Raw genomic sequence first — 20,418 nt, 5'->3', positions numbered from 1 at the left:
TTCAGCCAAGTGTGCCTGCACCGGGCACACCCTTTAAGCCAAAATGGACACTTTAAAGAATGTCCAAAAAGACGGTCACCAAACCAATGTGTGGACTAAGAGCATGTCCACACATACCAACCGCCATTGTGTAGTTTGAAATTTGAGAATGATGTTGGTTATATACATACCTAGGTTGTAAATACTTGCAAACTAGCCCAACAAACTGTTTAACCAACCCCATTTCTCCCCACATCATTTTTATTTACTTCCATTTAGCAGCTGGCTACTTGTGAGAAAATCATTAAACTGCTTTCGAACTTTCATCCCTATTTTTCATACGATTATGGTTGTTGAGGTTCCCTGCTCAACAATACTTAAACAAAAGTTAGGACAAAACAAACCATGAAATTTAACAATGAATATGTTCCGTCACGCAATCCTAATAGTGATAGCTGTGTTGTTTGACCCGGCAAAGTAATGGTGTATTTGGCCACGCCCTGAAATACCTGTGTAAGTGCGTCTCAAAAAACACCAATAAGTCCCAGATTGTAACTTTAACTTTGTCTACTAAACAACGGTTCTTGTGGATCTTACCTTTGCCAGATTTGGGCGCTTCCTCTTGTGTTGCGGAGATGTCCGGTTTCTTCTTCTTTGCAACAGCAGAGTTCTTCTTATCAAACGTCATCGGACTGTACTGAGGCAGACTGTTGAACTTCTTCTCAAACTCTTCCTCCAGTTTTCCAAGGCTGAAAATTGGCATTTCAAGTTAAGGGCTAAATTTATTTGCACATAATGAAATTAAAGTGCAATGGAATTATAAAAAAAGAAAAGTGTAGTACAATGGAATTATAAAAAAAGAAAAGTGTAACGGTTGAGTTTTAAATATCACTACATGATAGATATGATTTATATGTACATTACATTTTACATAATTATTCACAACATCCCCGCTTCAACCCCTAGTTGAAGCTGGGATGTCAGAAAGTCCGAAATGACAAAACAGATTTATAGAACTGTAGTGACAAATGCAAAAATAATAAGACAAAATACTGACCCCTGCGTAGACTCATCTTTGGACTTGGACTTTTTCAGTTTCTTGGGGTTACTCGGCCCCACCTGAGAAACAGCCCAGTTGTCATCAGTCCAGTTTCCATCATCAGATCCACGGAAAGCGCCTCTTTTACCTAGAAGGTGTAGAACAATAACCTTGCACTGATGATTACATTCATTATAGCAGTGGTTCCAAAACTGTTTCATGTCAAGGACCCCCAAATTCACACCAATTAGCCCACGGACTCCCATTTGAAGAGGTAGCATAAGAGGTATTTCTATCTCTGAGAGCCTTTTTATTTATATTGTGAAATCAATGTTAATTTAACTCTGAGAGTGTACAAATGGAACCAAATGGACCCGTTATAGCAAACCAAGCTCACACGTTGTTTCACAGATTTGCCTTTAACCATTAAAACCTACTATATATATACACAGTACCGTATATAGTTGAACGGGATCCCCCAAGGCTCTATACTTGGTTCCCTCCTTTTATTTATTTTTTACTTCTACACCTCCCTCCTTTTATTTATTTTTTACTTCTACACCTCTACACCAAATCTCTTCACTGAAAGTAGATAATCTACAAGACACAAAATTTGCAAAATATTTGCTCCAGAAAAGTGACGCAAGGGTTTATGCGGTTAACTCTAGGTATGGGGTACCTCGGTCTATGTTGGCTCTCAGAGATGTCAGCATTCCTTCAGAGACCAGGGTCTTGTACAAGGCCCCTTTGCAGCTTCTCTCTGACTTCCTGGACCCACGGGCCTCTGCATCGACCTGTTCGTCCTTCACCCGCTCCTTCTCTTCCTCGTCAAGTTTGTCGTGCTGCAGAGGACTGGAGGAGGCGTCATGCTCCTCCGCGCTGCCCTGGGCTTCTGTGCTTTTAATCTCTGCTTCATCCACGTCTTTCTCTGGGAAGACGGGCATAGGCTCCTCCTTCATCTCCACCTCGGCAAAGTCAAGCCGCTCGCTGTGCCCGCGGTCCACCTCCATCTCTTCCTCGCTCTCCTTTGGAGGGGTCTTGGCTTTGGGCTTGCTCTTCTTTTTGGGCAAGCTGGAGGAGCTCCCAGCGCCGGCACTGACTGGAGTCCTCTTCTTGGGTTTTTGCTCCGCCTCATTCCACACCCCTTTGGCCACCGCCTCAATCGTGCAAAAGATGCTGTCCAGGTCTGACTCCACATGACCGCCTTTCTTCTTAGCTGAAGGGCTCCCATCGAGGGTGTTTGTCTCCTTCTTCTTGCTCTTCTTTTTGACACGTGCATTTTGGCTGCCGGGTTCCGCAGGAACAACGTCGGCCGAGGTAGAAGAGGAAGAGGAGATGGAGGGCAATGGGGGTGACGTTTGAGGGGTCAAGGGATGGTCTCCTGTCTCCTCCTCTTCCTTGACCTCCGCGCTTGTTTCGTCTTGGACAGAGGACGGAGACGTGGTGTCCTGTGGCTGGGAGGCTGTGGTCTCCATCTTGCAGGCCTCCGACGCCAAGCACATCTAACAAAAAATAATTAAACTATTATTCATGGCATCTGAAGGTATGGATTCAAGCTCTTCTGGATATGTGTTGACTCTAGATTTACCTCAGCAAGCTGGAAGAGAGCAGATTGCGGGCATTGCTTTCCCTCTGGTGCCGTAGATGTAGACTGTGAAGACACATGTATTCAATTCGAGTAGAGTACAGTAGAACTGTTACGGTAAATACATGAATTTCAGTTTCAATTTGTATTAATGGATATTTACTGCCAACTCAACCCAGAAAAAATACAAAGGACTCCTACACCCCAGTCTTTGACGTTACATTATACCGTAGATTAATTGAAAACTTTAAATGAGTTGGTCTTTGAGAGCAACACAGGACATTTTCTGTGGATAGATTATCGTATTCAGAATAGCCATCTCCGCTTTAAGATTGCACTCATGTGGGCTATAAGGCTACTTACGGCCAGTCCCCTGGAGAGCAACTCTTGAACTTGTGGCATAAAAAAAATACATTCTAAGTCAGCAACCTGTTGGCCATGAAGATATTGCAATTGGGCCCCCAGATAATATCGCAAAGCATTATGATTTTATTGATAATATAACATTAGTATTTATAACAAAACTAAAAACATCATGGAATTTTGTTTTTCTTCACCTTGAAGTGAGTTTTCATGATACCAACGAAAAGGAAAGTATAACATGTTAAGTCACGAAGGCACAAAGTGACACGCTATGAGCTGGTATACGGGCATATGCCATTTTTTAATACTGTACATTCTGTACAGAACCCCAAAAGGGGTTCCCGCCCAGAATGGGTTAAACAACTGCAATACAATTCAGTGCAGGATCAGCAACTTGAGTTATAATAATCATACCTCCGTCGGTGGGGAAAGTGCTGCCTTGACTGTGCTTTTAGCGATGTCAGGTCCTCTTTTCTGTATGGTTTCTGATGTTCTCTATAGATAGAAATGGGAATTATTATTAGCCAATGAATTATCAACCAAATACCCTGTCAATCACAAGAATTCCATTGTAATTGGATATTATAATGATAGGAGGTATTTTTGAGTGGTGTAAACCACTCCTACAACTGGCTTTTGTGTGCAGAAAAAAATGAGCATGGTTGCTATGTTCAAAATAATTTCTGACGTAATTAAATCACACCCGGGTGAACTGGATGACCGTAGCAACCATGGTCATTTTCTCTGCACAAAAAAAGCCAGTTGTGAAATCACATCCAGGTGTGATTTCATTACGTCAGATCAGAGCTGATCAGGCTATATAATACCTTGCCTTATATAATACCTCACATCGGACAAAAACTCCAGCTGAATCAACTTCATGGTCACAAATCATCACATCAGAAGACGAGTCTACCTAGCCAAAGATCTTTAACGTCAGACATTACGTCAGACCACAGCTGATCATGCTATATAAAACCTTACACCACTCAGTTCACACGGGTGTGATTTTTTTCTTTCAAAGGATGGCGAACAGGACTTCCTCTTGTTACCAAATGTTCCAATAAGCAAGTGCAGATGCAGCATAACATGACACAACACAACCACATTCAATTAAAACCTATATACTCTGGGTAAAAGTATCAATACTGCAATGTAGTTAAAAGTAAAAGTCCAGAATTCAAAGTTTACTCGAGTTAAAAGTACAAAAGTATCAAAATGTACTTAAAAGTACCAAAAGTAGAAAGTACTCATTATGCAGAATGTCCCATTTAACAAGTTTTCAAATGTATACAAATCTTTGGAAAATAAATAGCAGATCTACAAGCTCACTGCATTGTGAGCTTGAAGGTCGGCTATTGTCAAATGGCCGAAATGTATATAGGGCTGAAGTGGTTAATGTAAGTAAAATAATTGTATTGGCATAAAAGTATAATATTTGCCTCTGAGATGTAGTGGAGTAGAAGTAAAAGTATATACTCCAGTAGAGTAAAAATACTTTTACTTACACCTTGAGGGCCCGGACCTATTTAATCCATTAATAAAATGTGCCCATCATTTATAGCGCCCGGACCACTTTTACCGGGGCACCGGAAGTTGTTGTGAATGTCTGTGTAGCAGCTAACAATAGCCACACCACTCTAGAGTCGATCGACAACAACGGGAGGTAAGAATAAATCTATCGCGACTAGCGACTGGACCGCCGTCTAACATAGGATCTTTCATAATTAGACGGGATGATTTAGATTGCGAGTTATGAACGTTTTAAGATTTTCGTTTTCGTCCGCTAAACAGGCAGAGAACATTTTCGATGACGTGTCACTGCGACCGGTTTTGATATCATTAATCTCCGTCCCGTTTATCAATCTCCGTCCTGGGCAACTGACCATGAACTTGAACTTGACGGTGATCTCCGTCTGGGGCCCTTAAACTGTTAAGTACAGTACTTAGTAGTAAATGTACTTAGTAATAAATGAAATGAAATCTATATTTACCCAGGGTATCTGGGCTAAGCTCAAGAACTTGTTTCCAGCCAGGCCCTGCTCATAGAACACATTTCATCGTAGTGGTTCAATGCCTTGTTCAAGGGCACTTCAGCGGTGGTAATTTTAACGTGTCGGACGGCTGATTCGAACTAGGAACCTTCCGGTATCAAGACCGCGCCGCTATCCGTTCGACCACCGCTGCCAAATAGCAGTGGTGTGTGAAGTAACTGATTTATGTCACAGACAATACTATTTATTACTATATACATGACACTATTACTATTTACATGTAAAATAAATGTATTTGTAATCATTAAAACATGTCAAACCCTGTGGTTATTGTGAAAACGGTGTAATCTAAATCACTCTTATTTTGAAGGCGCATGTTTGTGCGTCGTATTACGTGCGTTCCCATAGGGGAGCCATTTGTACACTGTCCAGAGTTATGGGGGTCCGTGGCTTTATACCAAGCTGGAGTCCTTGAAATAATAATACAAACGATATGAGAGCTTAAGCTAAATAAATCTAATCTGAAAACACACCTCTTTCTTAACGGCTGCAAAGGGCTTTCCCACACTGTACACTTCAGGTAGACTGGGTTTAGCAGCACTGGAGGGGATCTGACAACAGGACACACAAGAAACAGTTAGTTAGGCTATATCAAGGTGGAGAGAATCACTGAAATAGCCTATCATGACACTCCCCTGGCCTCTGTTTCCCGTCTCTTTAGCACCAGTGGCGTATCTACAATAAGGCGAGGCCTGTCCAAATCAATTTATGCCTGCCCAAAATCCATACACGGAGAAAAAGAGAGAGGACAAACACCATACCTGAGAACTATTAGTGGGCAGCGGACTGGCCGTTGCGCGTATAACTCGACCCTCAATCACCCATTTTAATACAAATGCATGCCTTTCAGCCTTTGTAGCCTACTCGTCTGGCAGGTATATCGCTTTGAAAACCTTTAGTGCTTCAGATTGTGCAGCGGGGGGGACGACGCGAAGACCTGGTTAACACACTGCTCCGGGCAGTGCTCCCCAGGACCTCCGCCTCCCAGTTCTTCTGCCCCTTTTTCCATACGGTTGTCACGTTTTCATTTTACTTTATACCTGATGTAAAGAAGCCTCAGTGCTTTTCTGGTTTTATCCTTGTAGCATTTTTTGTATTGACCCATTTACAAATGTCAATCAAGCTTGTTGTAGGCTGTAGGCTATGTAGGCTGTAGGCTATATAATTGTACATATGCGGTAGACTATATTAATGTCTGGAGTTATTAATGCCTGTATGTACATAACCTACTTTATCTGTGGGATTCTGCGTTTTAGCCAAAGCGATAATTTAAGCATAATAACAATATAATTTGAAAATGTATAGATGTCTCTTCAACAAATGGGAGCCATCGGCAGGCTTTTTCCAATTGCGGTCCTTTTCATAATTCAGTGTTTTAGGCAAAGCGATGCAGGCCTAATTATTATATTATATTCATTCCATACCAAAACTCTACACACGCACGTTGCGTGCGTGTGTGTGATTCTGATCTGTCATCTCTGCGTGTGTTGACACTATACACACACACAGAAGAACTGGGAGGCGCGGGGGGTGCACTGCCCGGAGCAGTGTGTTAACCAGGTCTTCGCAGGGACGACGACGACAACACATCTTGCCTGCCCAAAATGTAATTCCTTGAAACGCTACTGCTCTACACATCGGTCTAATAACGGCAGAGAAAAAGGCCTAAAAGAGAACTATAAGAAAGGTTTAGTCTGCTGGTGGCACTAGAGGAAAGGTCATAGGGCGTGTGAGTAGGAGATGCTTTCCTCCATCAGTATTATAAGTAGTTTCATAAAGTCGACCAATCAGTACTTTGGGTTACTATAGACACCCATGAAGAATATTCATAATATAAATATAATTATAATATAAAACTAATAAAAATTCTTAAAAAACGATTCCAACAGGGGGCTCTGCCCCTTTGGAGCTTAGCCCCTACAAGTACAGACTCATTTAGGCCATGTGGTTGAGAGGCAGGGTGTTGTGACCTACCTCTCTGGTAGTGAGGGCATGTTCCCCTGCCAGAAGCAGCATGCTCAGGCCTCCCATCTTGGTTGGATCTGATGAGAAAACCACAATAAGCATGTTGACACCAGATGTGTACTCATATTGCATATATATCACTAATCATCATTCAAGATATCGTTGCTGTCAGGAAGAAACCTAGAATGTCCATATGTTTTTTTGTTAATGCCCTACTTCATCATACAAGTGTTGCACAAAGGTAGTGAAAATAGCAGATCTACAAGCTCACAACCTGTCACATCACAGTGCGTTGTGAGCTTGAAAAACTTTCTTTTTTAAACTAATTTTAAAACATCTAAACAGACGCTTTTCAGACAGGGCATTAGTCCGACATTCATCCGCATGTCGGACTAGCGTCTGCTCCCGTGCTTGCGGTTATGGTTAGGTTAGGAGATGAGGTGGGTTGTCATTTGTCGGACCAATGACTTGTCTCAACTACGTACTGCACCCAAGGTTTCCACCTGACAACAACAATGTGTTTTGTTTTCACACACCTGCCATAGCGAAATTGAGCTGTGGCATGCCATCCGTCTTGGGCACTTTTTTGGCAGTGACAGAGTCCTTGGCAGAGTTGGAAGAGAAAGACCAAACTTTTTTGCGTGGGTTGCTGACTGGCTGACACGATGGGCTCTTGACTGGTTTGTTGGTGGTGGGGCACCACTTGTAGCCGGGGTTTGCCTTCATAAACGCATCTTTGTACTAAAATAAGAGAAGGTGAAGAGATATGGTTAAAAGAAAAAAAGTTGACAGACAGGTAAGCCTGTACTTTCTGTGGTAGAACATGAAATTGTAGTTAATCATAATGTATTGAGCAGCTTATATACATTGGCTAAATATCTTAGCGATTGTATATGGTTAAGTGGTTAAACTGATTTTGATGCTATATTAAGTTTGGTAGAGACCCTATGGAACCCCCTGGGGGTCCTCGGACCCAACTTTGAGAAGAACTGTTCTAACATATACACCAAGTTAAGTAGGTCAACCCTTTGTGTAGAAGACATTTATTATACACTAATTGCAATGGTCAGTCAATATGATTATCAATAAAATGAAACAAACGGATGTGCTTGGAACAAAGATATTGGAAATGCAAAGCTACGGATCCATCAATTCCAACCACAGAAAAAAAAGTGTCTGCCAGAATGCATACATACATGTCGGCCTACATCCAACAACATGAAATGCAACACAAAACAATTGCCACATTTAAGACAATTCTGGAATTATTGCTAAATACAAAAATACATGGTGCTATGTCAACCAAATACAACCATTAACAAGCACCACCCGGCCAGCATAGATCAACAAATAACACACATTCATGTTGAATGACGGCACGAGAGATGGGGATATCTGAGCGGGTGTCGTTTGCACAAGGTCCCACTGCGTGCCACAATTTAACATTAATAGTGTGTTGGAATTATGTATCATTTATAGTCATTTTGTAGTGGGCACTTGGTCAAATCTAGTAGTTATATGGCATATGCCTGCACATTTGTCCAAGCTACATTTCCCCAAGGGACAATTAAAGTACTGCAAACTTGAACCTTATTATCACATAGACTACACCACCACTGTATTTCAGTATGGTTCTAGAATTTGTTGGGACGTTTATGGCCCACAAATTCCCACAAGGGCCCACAATTTGAAGAACAGTATACTGGCAGGAACACTATATAATTGCACAATAATTCCACAGCACAGTATTTACTCTGGGTTCCGTGCAGGTGTTACCAAAATGTCGCCAGATTCCAAAGTATTGTGAATCTACTAAATCGTAACAATGAGTGTGTCAGCAATATCCCACTGACATTGAACAAGTTTGATGAACGACAGTCATATCTAACCGGCAAACAAATATGATGTCCCTCTTCCCCTTTATTTAGAGAACCACATTGACTGGATTGGACACGCCGAAGAGTGAGTTGGTAAAATAAAGTGCAATAAATGCCAGTGTTCTTGTGGCTGGTTGTCCCTTATCATTAGGCCAACCATTGTAGTCCTCAGCGAATCAGTGAAATCGTACTGATTCCACTGTAGTGCCAAACTTGCAAACCCATCAATTGCGTGCCGTTGAAAAACATGGTAAAGTATACCGCCCCACAACTAGAGGCCACATAATCTTTAAAAATGATGTTCCAACTTGGTAGAATCTTAGGTTGTACCCTGGTTGTGATGGTAAATCTGTCTATCCTGGTTATGATGGTAATGGTAAGTCCATCTATATAGTATGCACGGTATATAGTCAAGTATTGTCAATCATCAAACGAGCAATTGTGTATTCTATATTTGGCAAGACTTCTACAAATGGGTCTGCCTCTCTGTGTGTTTGTTTGGAGCACACCAGTGCCAATATTGTTGTTTTTTTATATATATATATATATATATATATATATATATATATATATATATATATATATATATATATATATATATATATATATATATATATATATATATATAATGAAGGTTGACCACCTTATACTTTCATCCTGCTGAAACCTTGCCCAAATATGGAGACCTACATACATCATAGATCCAGTAACTGACATCATAGACTGGATACAGGAAATCAGAGCTACACATGGGAGCCATACTGTAGAGCCATACTGTAGAGCCCAGCCCGGGCATTGCATGTTATACTTAGGGGGAAATAAACTAGCTTTATTTATGCAGCTATACCAATCTTATTTGACAGCCTCTGGCATCACAGGATCCAATGGGTCACAGATTTTGCTGTACCACAAGATCTATCAAATTCAATGCGTATTATAACATGAAACACGCCATTTAACTTGCTCAACTTAAATGACATGACTCCTTGTTGTCTCCTAGCGGCGGGTTGTAGCACAGGGTACAACGGAGGGTTACTGCACCCCTGTCTGTGGGTGAGGACCAATCAAAGTTGGTTAAATCACATTTTGTTGAGCGGAGCTAACCGCTCCAACGTGTGGCTTTGTGTGTTTGTCTACTCTTATTTATTACAACGTATTGCCATCCCACTTTTATGTTCCATATGTGAAATCACCCTGCTATTGGGGGGCGAGACGTAAAAGGGGATAACCCTTGTTTAAGAATTTGTTTTGTCCGTGTCCATTTCTGGGCATGGTACCTAAAAAAACAGTACCAAAATTCAACATCTATTGAATGCAAACATGAAAAAGATCATGCTCACCTCCTTGGCCATGTCAGTGTACTTCTGCTTCTCCTTGGGGTCCAGGACAGCCCACCAGTCGGCCAGTATCTTGGTGGCCCCACGGTTGTCTAGGCGTGGGTGCTCCTGCCGCACCAGCGACCGGTGGCGTTTACAGAAGAGGAGGAACGCATTCATGGGTCGGCGAGCGCGCTGTTCAGACGCGTCCTCCTCTACTTCCTCTGTCTGGACTACACACGGGACCGCTGGGCCCTGGCCCTGGTTGCACAGCTCTGGCTGCTAACACACAATTCATAGGCCTGTTACAATTGTGACATTTTACTTGATGATTAACCGTCAATAATTGCGATTAAGGATTTAGGCTTAGTAAACAAAAGGTGCACAGGGCAGATGTGACACATGACTTAGATGATTTAATAACTTAATACTTTATATCAATAGTGGAAATGTGTTGATCTACAAGCTCATGCTTGTAGATCTGCCATTTCCTCTCTTTTTGAAAATCCAACATGGAAAGTTTATCGCAAATAATTGCGATCAGGCGATTATGTAAGCCTAACAACTCATAAGCTCTTTAGTCTTACCCATCTCCAATAAACTTGGATACATGTATGGTGTATGCACTGCTAATGTAACTCTTCCATGATGAAAATTCCATCACCCTTTGATAGAAGGGTCAGTGGGCCAAATCAAGAAAACTAGCAGTCATACAATACAAGCTTCACAATTACCTTGTCCAATTCCTCTTCATCTTCCTCTTCTTCCTCCTCTGAAAAGTCCAGGGCCTTTTTGGAGAGAAGTGGGTGCCACTGAAGACACTTCCGCTTGGGGCGCTTGCCACTAATCTCCCCCACAGCAGGTGGCTCCTTACCCCTTCCTCCACCCTTCATGGTACTACCACGCCTACAAAAACACACACACAAACAGGCATACAGAAAACTCATCAATAAAGAATTTGACATAATGTACAGCTTCATGGTACTACCACTCAGTGTAGGATTCAACATGATTCACAACGATACGGTTAATATCATTACCAATGTTTCTCTGATTGATTGATTGATTGATTGATTGGAGACAATGAGAACTAAGCATCATGAGCTTCAAGCTACCAACGGTGTAACCACAACCGGCAATATTATAAGATAATCTATCTCCACCCGATTAATTCTCATTTTACTTTAATCCATGTCGAGAGTGAATACCAGGCATAGAAGACAATCAGGTCTTTCCTCTGCACATATTTAGCATATGACGGCAGCACATATGGACGAGAAGGACATGCTAAAGTAGGCAACCCTGTTACAAGTTAACACATTCCCTCCCGTTACCATTAATAATAAATAATTATAGTAATAATACATTTTATTTGTAATGCGCTTTAGATTTGGCTCAAATATTCGAATTGCTAATTCAAGTGTGCTTTGCCGGTGGGTGGTCGTCAGAATGGAGGAATAAAAAGAAGAGTAAATGGAACGGTGGAGAGAGATATAGATTATATATATATATATATATATATATATATATATATATATATATATATATATATATATATGGCCTAAAAAGTGCAAGTGGACCTGATACTCAGGCTTGACTAAACACCGTACACACGATACATTTTCCCATTTCAGATTTGTTTATATGAGAAGGAAAGGGTTCAGAGCATGGACAATATTTATCAAGTTAAAAGGTGGGAGCATGCATGTATATTAGTTCTGCTACAGTATCTGACTGAATGAATGTTCCATTTCACCCAGAAGGTTAATTTGCAACTAATTTGGTAGTTTGCAACAATCGATATCACGAGCTAGCGAACAGTCTGACAGTTCCCATGGCAGCTATAAAAAGAAAAAAAATGCTCCAATACAAATAGTGGGGGGGGAAAAAAAAGAGGGAAAAAGGTAATTGCATTAAGTTTAAAGACATTAAATTCAATGCTCTATATAGTTGTCGTTTCTTAACGCATAAGCTCTGTATACTTCACTTACAGTATAGTGGTGTTGTGTGGCTAAAGTAGCATCAATAAGCTTGTTTGGGTCTGTAGATCTGCTACTTCTAATAAATAAATACAAAGTCACAAACGAGAAATTTGGTGTCTATCCCAGGCCAGGACCTAGCCCCTTTCGGAACCCTTGGTTAGCTTTTTTGGCTTCTCTGAAATTCTCTCTTCCTCACTTCTTTGACTTCCCATTGCACCGCCTCCCAAGTGGCGACTGGCTAGCTGCACATCCTAGTTACTGCCTCTGATTGGCCGACTGCGTGCATGCAGGATGTTTATAATGCTGTTGTGTCGTGGGAGGCGGGACATGGGAAGTGAGGAAGAGAGAAAAAAACTTCAAAAATACTTCAGAAAAGCTAACCGAGGGTCTCGAAAGGGGCTAGCCAGGACCCCGACTTACAAACATTATGGATGAACCACTTAAGACCGGTTTCAAATACAGCTAATCTACAAGCGCACACTGCATTGCTAAGAAAATATTTCAGCTTTTATTCTGAATGAAAAGGGGATTTAACCGTCCATGTAAACGTAGCAATTTTTTAGGCTTTTTGTATGAGAAAGCTAAACACTAAAACAAAAGCCAGATTTACTCTCCACAACCATATGCATGTACAGTATATAGCAGCATAATATTTTTGTTATAACCAAAGTGTGATCGGGTCAATTACCTTCCCTTTAGACAGAATGACTGATTGCGTCTTTATGTACTTTGATAGAACAAGACCATGGGACGTTAAGAGAGCCCAAATGAACCCCCTACTGACCATGATTTCATCAGTTCTTATTTACAATGCTAATTTTCTCACTTAACTCAACAGAAAAATGGCCTTGGAGAATCCCAGCTATTTAAGGACCCATGTGCAACATCAAACTGAATCTTTTTGCTGGTGTTGAAATTAATATATAGGGCAGTGGTTCTCAAAGTGCGGTCCAGGGTCCGCCAGGGGTCCTTGGGGGGTTCAAAGGGCTTACCAGCTAAATCATTGACAGTTAAGAATTTGCATATTCCCACAATTATGGGGGTCTGTGGGCTAATGCATACCATATTAGGGGTCCTTGCAATTAAAAAGTTTGAGAAAAACTGATATAGGCTTTACGTGGCGAACACCATCACTGTATCACATAAGGACATCAATGAGAATAGTGATGAGATTTCCCCATGATGTAGCATTATTGATCAAAAAGGAACTCAGTGATGATGACTATGAGTAAGTAGGCTAATCAGCATCCATTTGATCAACACTTGATTAATTGACTATTCATCAATGCATACATTCCAGTGGATCTTAACCCATTTTGGGCGGGAACCCCTTTTGGTGTTAGCATTATGTTATGCTTTCGCTATGAGCTTGTAGATCTGCTATTTTTCAATAGCTAAAGCATAACATAATGCTAACACCAAAAGGGGTTCCCGCCCAAAATGGGTTAAGATCCACTGGAATGTATGCATTGATGAAACGTCAATTAATCAAGTGTTGATCAAATGGATGCTGATTAGCCTACTTACTCATAGTCATCATCACCGAGTTCCTTTTTGATCAATAATGCTACATCATGGGGAAATCTCATCACTATTCTCATATACAGGTGGTCCTCAGCCATTGAAAAGTCCACAAAAAGTCTGATACATGCAACTGTGAAATGCAATGTCAGAGGGGGGGAGTTGCACCACTCAGTTCACACAGGTGTGATTTTTTTAATGCACTTAAATTGCTGTTAAACCCTATACTTCATTGAGCAAGATCCCCCAGGGGTCTATACTTGGGCCTTTCCATTTCCGCTCTACATTAAATATTTGTATCACATTGCGTTGGTTGTGAGCTTGTAGATCTGCTATCATTACTGAATGTTGGTACGCAAGAGACGCAAGGCCCTAGCGTTCATGCGGTCATAGTGGCCTATTCCAAACTGCAAACCAATGGGTTAGAAACGGCTGTTGATTGGTTACTGGTTGCTACAAGTGCATGGACTCATGAATAACTTATGTACTTTCTAAAGCTGAGCTCAGACTGCAGGATATGTATTGAGAACTGTATTTAGCTCCATTTTGCCATCCCAGGCACATTTTTGTAAGATCAGATGGGGAAACTAAATCAGATTTGAAGTATGATCAGCATGTTTGGTTGGCTCTGTGGCTCTAGTGAAAGTAGTGGGTCAAGATGTCAATCAGAGCCTCTCCTGGTCTTTGAGCTGCCGGTGTATAGTATACGCCTTGTTCATTTAAAAAATTGTATTGGATTTACACATCAATCTTGAGGACAGTGCTGCTTAGCAACAGGTACACAGCACTTGGCCCAATAACAAAAACAACAAACAAACAGATGTTTCCTTATTATCACTCCAAACTCCAGCATCCCTATTATGGTGGAACATTCGCCCAAAATAGGAGATCTACAAGCTCACACACAACGCGCCACAAGTATAGAGTATAGTAGTATAGAGAGATTAAGTGGTTAATAAGCAAGAGAAAAATGCCACAATGCATTGTGGAGCTGAAAGAAAAGTTCATTGAACTGTGGCAGGGGTGTCTGCATGATGTCTAAAACAAAGACCTACATGATAGGAGTCGGAAGGGTTAGATTAAGTTAGGAACCGATAGCTGTCACAGCACAGCTACAAGTACACTAGGGCTGCACGATTCTTGCTCAAATGTGAATCACAACCTAAGAATTGAGATCACAATTCTCTCACACAATTCTTATTTTGTCAATAAAAACAGTGTTTAGACAGGGCTTTCAACTGACAATATAACATTATCAAAGTGCTTGATTATAATTATGATTTTTTTTCCTCTAGAACAGTTAATCAAAGTGCTGCTGTACATTAAAATAGAATATAAAGTTACAGCTTTAGAATAAATTGAAAATAAACCCAGTTATTTTTGGACAATTTATTGAATACAAGCACCTCTCTTCTATAGTGCCTTAATCGTGTTTTTTAAACCACATATTCTGACTGGGGACCACTGGTGGGCCATGAGGGTATTGCAAGTGGGCCCCCGAATCTGGGCCCACCCAGATGGGTTGGCCACAAACACTTTGACATTTTCAACTGGGCCCTGGCCCCTGACCCAGAAAAGGTTGAGAACCATTGTTTTAAAGCCCTCATTTTGAATGGTGTTGATTGGAGCCAAATCTTTATCCAAGTGATAGGTGATGGCTTCTGTAATCTTTTTGTGCCTTTGGGAACGTGAGAGATACGGCGATGCACTGTAACGTTTGTGTGGTCTGGCGGATGGGATTTTGTGATTTATTTTTACTGTCCTTCATTGCTAAATTATATTGGATTGCATGGTGATGTTTGGAGTGGCTATAGGGAGTTGTAGTGTTACCTTGTGATGCTGCAATGATGATGATTTTCATTGGAAATAAATAACTTATGGCATCAAACGGAAATCAACAACAGAAATACACAGCAAAATCCAATTTAACTTGGGCTAAATTTATGTGTCCATTTTTACACTCTCAGAGTTCAATTAAGACTTAACTGTTTACTGTATGTCAACTTTGTCAAGTAAGGCTCTTCAGTTGACTTGGGTAGTAAGGAGGAATAAGTCCCGATGTAAAAACAATGACTGACATGGACTATAGAGGTGCGGTTTCATCAACTTTTGCGAAAATAGGAAGAGAGTGTTCATTAATTCGAAAAAAGACGCGTATTTTCCCTGTTTCCATTTACTGATGAAATGCGATTCTTGGGAGATATGAAATAAGTTCATAAAATAAGCAGTAGGTGGCATTATTTTGCCACTAAAGCATATTATTTGACATTTATTTTACTTTTTAACGTTCTTTTAGGCTACCATATACATAAGATATATTATACACAGCCTGGTTGGCGATTGGGTCCTCTAGTCCTCTATGCTGTCCAGAGGCAGTCTTTCAATCAGGCTGTCTGTTAAATAAATAGGCGTGTCAACTTGACAGGGGCTGGTAATAGGTTTCGTTTTCAAGCACAGGGACGAGGGACCCCTCCGACTTTTGTGATTGAACGCGATGACCGTGGATTTACATTTTGCCGTGTTGATGTCGCTTCTGTTGTTTCCTGAAAAACTTCAAATATTTATATAGCAGCATCCATCCCCTTCAAGCGCAAAAGTGTTTTTGCGAAATATGAAGACTTATTCGCATTTTGAGTTGTTCCCATTCAGGAGTTTATGCGCAAAAGCCTTAATGTGCTTTAACAGGGCTTGAGACCAGTTGAGACCAAGGACAGTCTAAGAAGGATGAGACGCGAAGACCGTACGGGCGACGCCATGTTGCTTTGGAAGGAAAGAAACATGCGCAGTTGAGACCAAGGAAGCTGAACGCGGAAGTGTTGGCTGCATATAGCCCATTGCGCATGTTTCTTTCCTTCCAAAGCAACATGGCGTCGCCCGTACGGTCTTCGCGTCTCATCCTTCTTAGACTATCCTTGGTTGAGACCAGGAAGTTGTACATGCCCATGTGTGTGCATGTCCAACTTCCTGGTCTCAACTGCGCATGTTTCTTTCCTTCCATGGAGCACCATGGAGCAACATGGCTTCGCCTGTACGGTCTTCGCGTCTCGTCCTCTTTAGACAGTCCTTAGTTTACGGCCCAACTGAACTATCTCTTTACTCTAAATCTACGGCACTCTCCATGTTTTTTTTTTGACTTTTGCCTTTATCGATAGGGTACAGTAATTTTTGGACAGGAAAGGGGGATAGAGATGGACACGTGGCAAAGGCCGACGGGCTCGGGACTCGAACCCGCGACACGGCGTCAGGCTGGATTACCGGCCTAGGTGCCTGCTCTCCATGGTTTTAATAAAACGACAATGTTCCGTCATCATTTCTAATTTAACCAATCATCTCGCTTGGAATATAAACGCTTCTAGAGAGAGATTATACCTCGCGGCTCACTGGAAGTGTTAAATGGTAACCGTTTTATGACTTTCTTCTTAATCGTTACTTAAAACCTACTACATACTTGATGTCACTAGAAGCACATAAACTATAACAATGGTATGTCATTCTGATAATAAACACTGAAATAGATTTTGTACCAGTAAGTATTATGTCTCTTAAATAATTTAACAAGGACAAATGCATCAAATACTAGGGACAGGAACCGACTTATATTATCAAGCACGTCTTTTAATCCATTCTGCTGTTGCATTGTCATTCTAAGTGGGTCTGCTAAATGCCTACAATGTCAATATAACTTAATCAAGGAAATAACTTGAAAATCAAGTTGAATGCAAGTTGAATCGTTCAACTTTGCCTCAACTCATCTTGATGCAGACTTTATGAGTGTGCTCTTTGTGGCACAGATGTCCAGACATGTATTGTATAAACACAAAATGGCAACGTTACATTATATTATATTGACCTTGATTTACAACAATTAATAATGCTAAATAGTTATATATTATAAATATTATATGTTAATATAGGGAATATATTTTGTATTATTTTTGTCTCTGTTGGTATGCATCCACTGTAGAAATACCACATTAAACAACTCAATTGAATCAAATGATTCAGACTGCAGCACTGTTGTGGTTAGATAGCCTATTTCAGAGACAAAATCAGACTGAAAACAGACTTTAAGAGTTATTAATCAGTGGTTCTCAAAGTGGGGTCCAAATGGACCCTTGCAGATCTGTAACTCTGAGAGTGTACAAATGGAATCAAATGGGTTCCATTTGTACACACCGAGAGTTATGGGGATCATTGAAATTCAAAAGTTTGAGAACCATAATACTGAACGGGAAACCGGGGATACTTACTTTTAAACAAACTATGGAAATGCTGTATGGTGTGATGAAGATGGAAGCTGCCACTCAGTCTTTGTCATGCAATGAAGATGCCCTATAAAAATACAAGTCGTTAGTCTCATCAAGTGTTAAATGATCATTAAGTCTGCTGCAACAATCATGGCAAAACAAAAACACGGACTCTCGTGTGGTCGGCAGCGAAATGACCAAAGCAACTTCATATTTGAGTGCGAAACCGCATTAGCACACTCACTCACAGAGACCTAAGCGAGAAACTATGGTGGGACATTTTGCTTGTCACTGACCATTTCAGTCGCGTAGTCAATCCACCCTTCCAGTCAAAACCAAAGCATCCAGGCCAAAGCCCCGCGATCATCCGGCAAATGTAACACAATGCAAAGCTCCGTATCTCGCTCGGTACATTAAAAAACGCACAGTTGCGGTAGTCAATGCTCGCTGCGCAGAGGTTTAGTTGTTTTCAGGTAAAAGTGCTGATGCCCGATTGGACAGTCACACACACTCACACTCCAGAGTGAAGTCTTGAGTGACTCTATTGGGGGTTTCGGGTGCAATAACAACGCATTCTTTTGGGGGGGTTCGCTGACATACAGTGTCGTTCGCCTACCTAGTGCTCCTGTCGTGCGTGTGGCGAGCTCGCATTATCATTTCCGAGCGAGAAAAACGTCGATCTCTGGGGTCTGACAAGACAGACAGGCGAATGAGAGTCCATCTTGCTTTGGAGAGAGAGAGAGAAAACGAAGTGCAGTAACAGTAGGGGAGATTTCACTCTGTCTGTCCAACTCTCCCCCTCCGATGCAATATGGTCGAATGTCTCCCGAACGTGATAAAAGCCACCCCGTTCATTAATTAAACTGGGGATTTTCTACCCGGCCACACGCATCCGTCCAGCTACGTTTGCCGAACACTGGCTCCATGTCCTACCAGTTTACTAGGAATAAAAGTAGCTACTTAGCCTGCTAGCACTTTACGTATAGCCCTCACTGCTGCTGGACGTGTCACAGCATTAACATGCAATGGTTTCAAATCCCACGACACATTTAGCCGCTGACAAACACCGTAGCCAAACAGACGCCTGCAAAAACAAAGTGATTGTTTATGCAACCGATCGATACACAACTATTAGGTTTGGATAAATTCTAGCCGTGCGTTTGATGCGGATGGTGGGGGGGGGGGGGGGGGGGGGGTTAAGGGGGGGGATCATACCACCTCACACACAGAAACAGTTGCTTTATATCGCGTATTTACACGCCGATTCCACCGCGACTGTGAATTAGAAATTTAACAACATCCGAGGAGAGGGCAAGTTATGGCCACAAGTTGTGAAAGCGATCTCGATGTGGGAAAATAATGACGGGTCGAGACCAGCAAAGGCACGGGGAGGGAGGACATCATGTCCAAAAGCAAGCGATAATAATACCATTTTCAGAGTGATCTGACTGAGAGGTCGCGACTCGGATTGAATGAAAGATTGCAGAACTACAGGTTCTCTGTCATGAAGGCGTCTCAATGATCCTCGACATACCTACCTCTAATGTACATCAGCCCCAGTGGCAGCAGGGCCCTCTCATCCTCAACCAGCGTCCAGCTTGTTTTAACTTATTGACACATAACAGTTCAGCAGCACTGACTGACTGCCTGCCTGGAAGAACACACTTCGCCCCGGCCGGATGAATGTGATCGTCGGCGAATCGACAACGCATGCGACCGCGAGCCCCCCGCACACACACACACACATACACCTCACATAATTTATGCGCGGATTTAAGTGGAATTACACAAGTTTTCAGTGACATTAGTGGAAACACTTTCGCTTTCCTCGTCGAACTACACATTTCTCATCTTATCCATCTTACCCTCCCCCCGTTCGCAAAGTGTTCCAGTCTGGCTGATGTTCACAGAGAGACAGACAGACCCACACGCATTGCACTGGCCTCAGCCATGTTAACATCATTCACGATCTGACCCCGAGCCACTCGCAAAAGTTGATATTTTGCAAGATCGACTTAGGCAAAGGTCACTGCAAATGTGTGGGCCACCTCGTTATAAAAGCGATTACATGCCACTGGAAGGTTAGTCACACAGTCAGTTTGCAGTTGAGTGATATACTTGCTATAGCTTCCTGGGTGTTGTGCTGCTACTGATGAATCGGGAGTACAATGTTTAGAAAATAGAACCGCTGTTCCAGCACTCACCCGCAACAACCCACCTTAGCAAGCGTGGTGCTCAAGCCGGACCTCAGGCTGTGGTAGACCCGGACCCCTTTAGACTTAAATGATCACAACAGTTTTTGCAACATACTGTACTGTACATAGTGAAAATACCCTTATCATGTAAGGCGGGACGTGATTGGACGCCCGCTTGAGGGACAGAGAAAATCCACCATTCAGAGGTGGCATTACAATTGAGTATTGTTCTGAGACAGCGAGATTAATGTAACGTCTTCATAATAATGTTCAGGACGTGTAGCCCAAGCCTACT

The 20,418-nt window shown here is 41.8% G+C and overlaps 1 protein-coding gene across 6 annotated transcripts in view; it reads right to left on the bottom strand.

Moving 5' to 3' along the window:
- bbx (BBX high mobility group box domain containing) overlaps positions 1–20,212 on the bottom strand; it is a 28,051-nt gene extending 7,839 nt beyond the window's left edge. The window contains exons 1-12 of one of the 6 annotated variants that reach the window (XM_079508159.1): positions 20,147–20,212; positions 17,932–18,013; positions 10,913–11,084; positions 10,203–10,460; positions 7,522–7,726; positions 6,995–7,062; positions 5,494–5,571; positions 3,381–3,461; positions 2,607–2,669; positions 1,698–2,520; positions 1,037–1,166; positions 577–728 (exon numbers count right to left, since the gene is read on the bottom strand). In XM_079508159.1, coding sequence (XP_079364285.1) covers positions 577–728; positions 1,037–1,166; positions 1,698–2,520; positions 2,607–2,669; positions 3,381–3,461; positions 5,494–5,571; positions 6,995–7,062; positions 7,522–7,726; positions 10,203–10,460; positions 10,913–11,071 — 2,017 coding nt within the window. In that variant the 5' untranslated portion in view covers positions 11,072–11,084; positions 17,932–18,013; positions 20,147–20,212. Of the gene's footprint in view, positions 1–576; positions 729–1,036; positions 1,167–1,697; positions 2,521–2,606; positions 2,670–3,380; positions 3,462–5,493; positions 5,572–6,994; positions 7,063–7,521; positions 7,727–10,202; positions 10,461–10,912; positions 11,085–17,931; positions 18,014–18,224; positions 18,460–18,544; positions 18,964–19,357; positions 19,408–19,466; positions 19,635–20,146 lie in introns of those variants that run through there. The other 5 variants (XM_079508163.1, XM_079508158.1, XM_079508162.1 and 2 more) reach the window with 5 other exon arrangements.
- Between the last annotated feature and the right edge of the window lie 206 nt (positions 20,213–20,418).

This window comes from Electrona antarctica (genome assembly GCF_951216825.1).
Source record: "Electrona antarctica genome assembly, chromosome: 8".
NCBI classification, from domain to species: Eukaryota; Metazoa; Chordata; class Actinopteri; order Myctophiformes; family Myctophidae; genus Electrona; species Electrona antarctica.
This window is presented reverse-complemented; position numbering and strand designations above follow the sequence as displayed.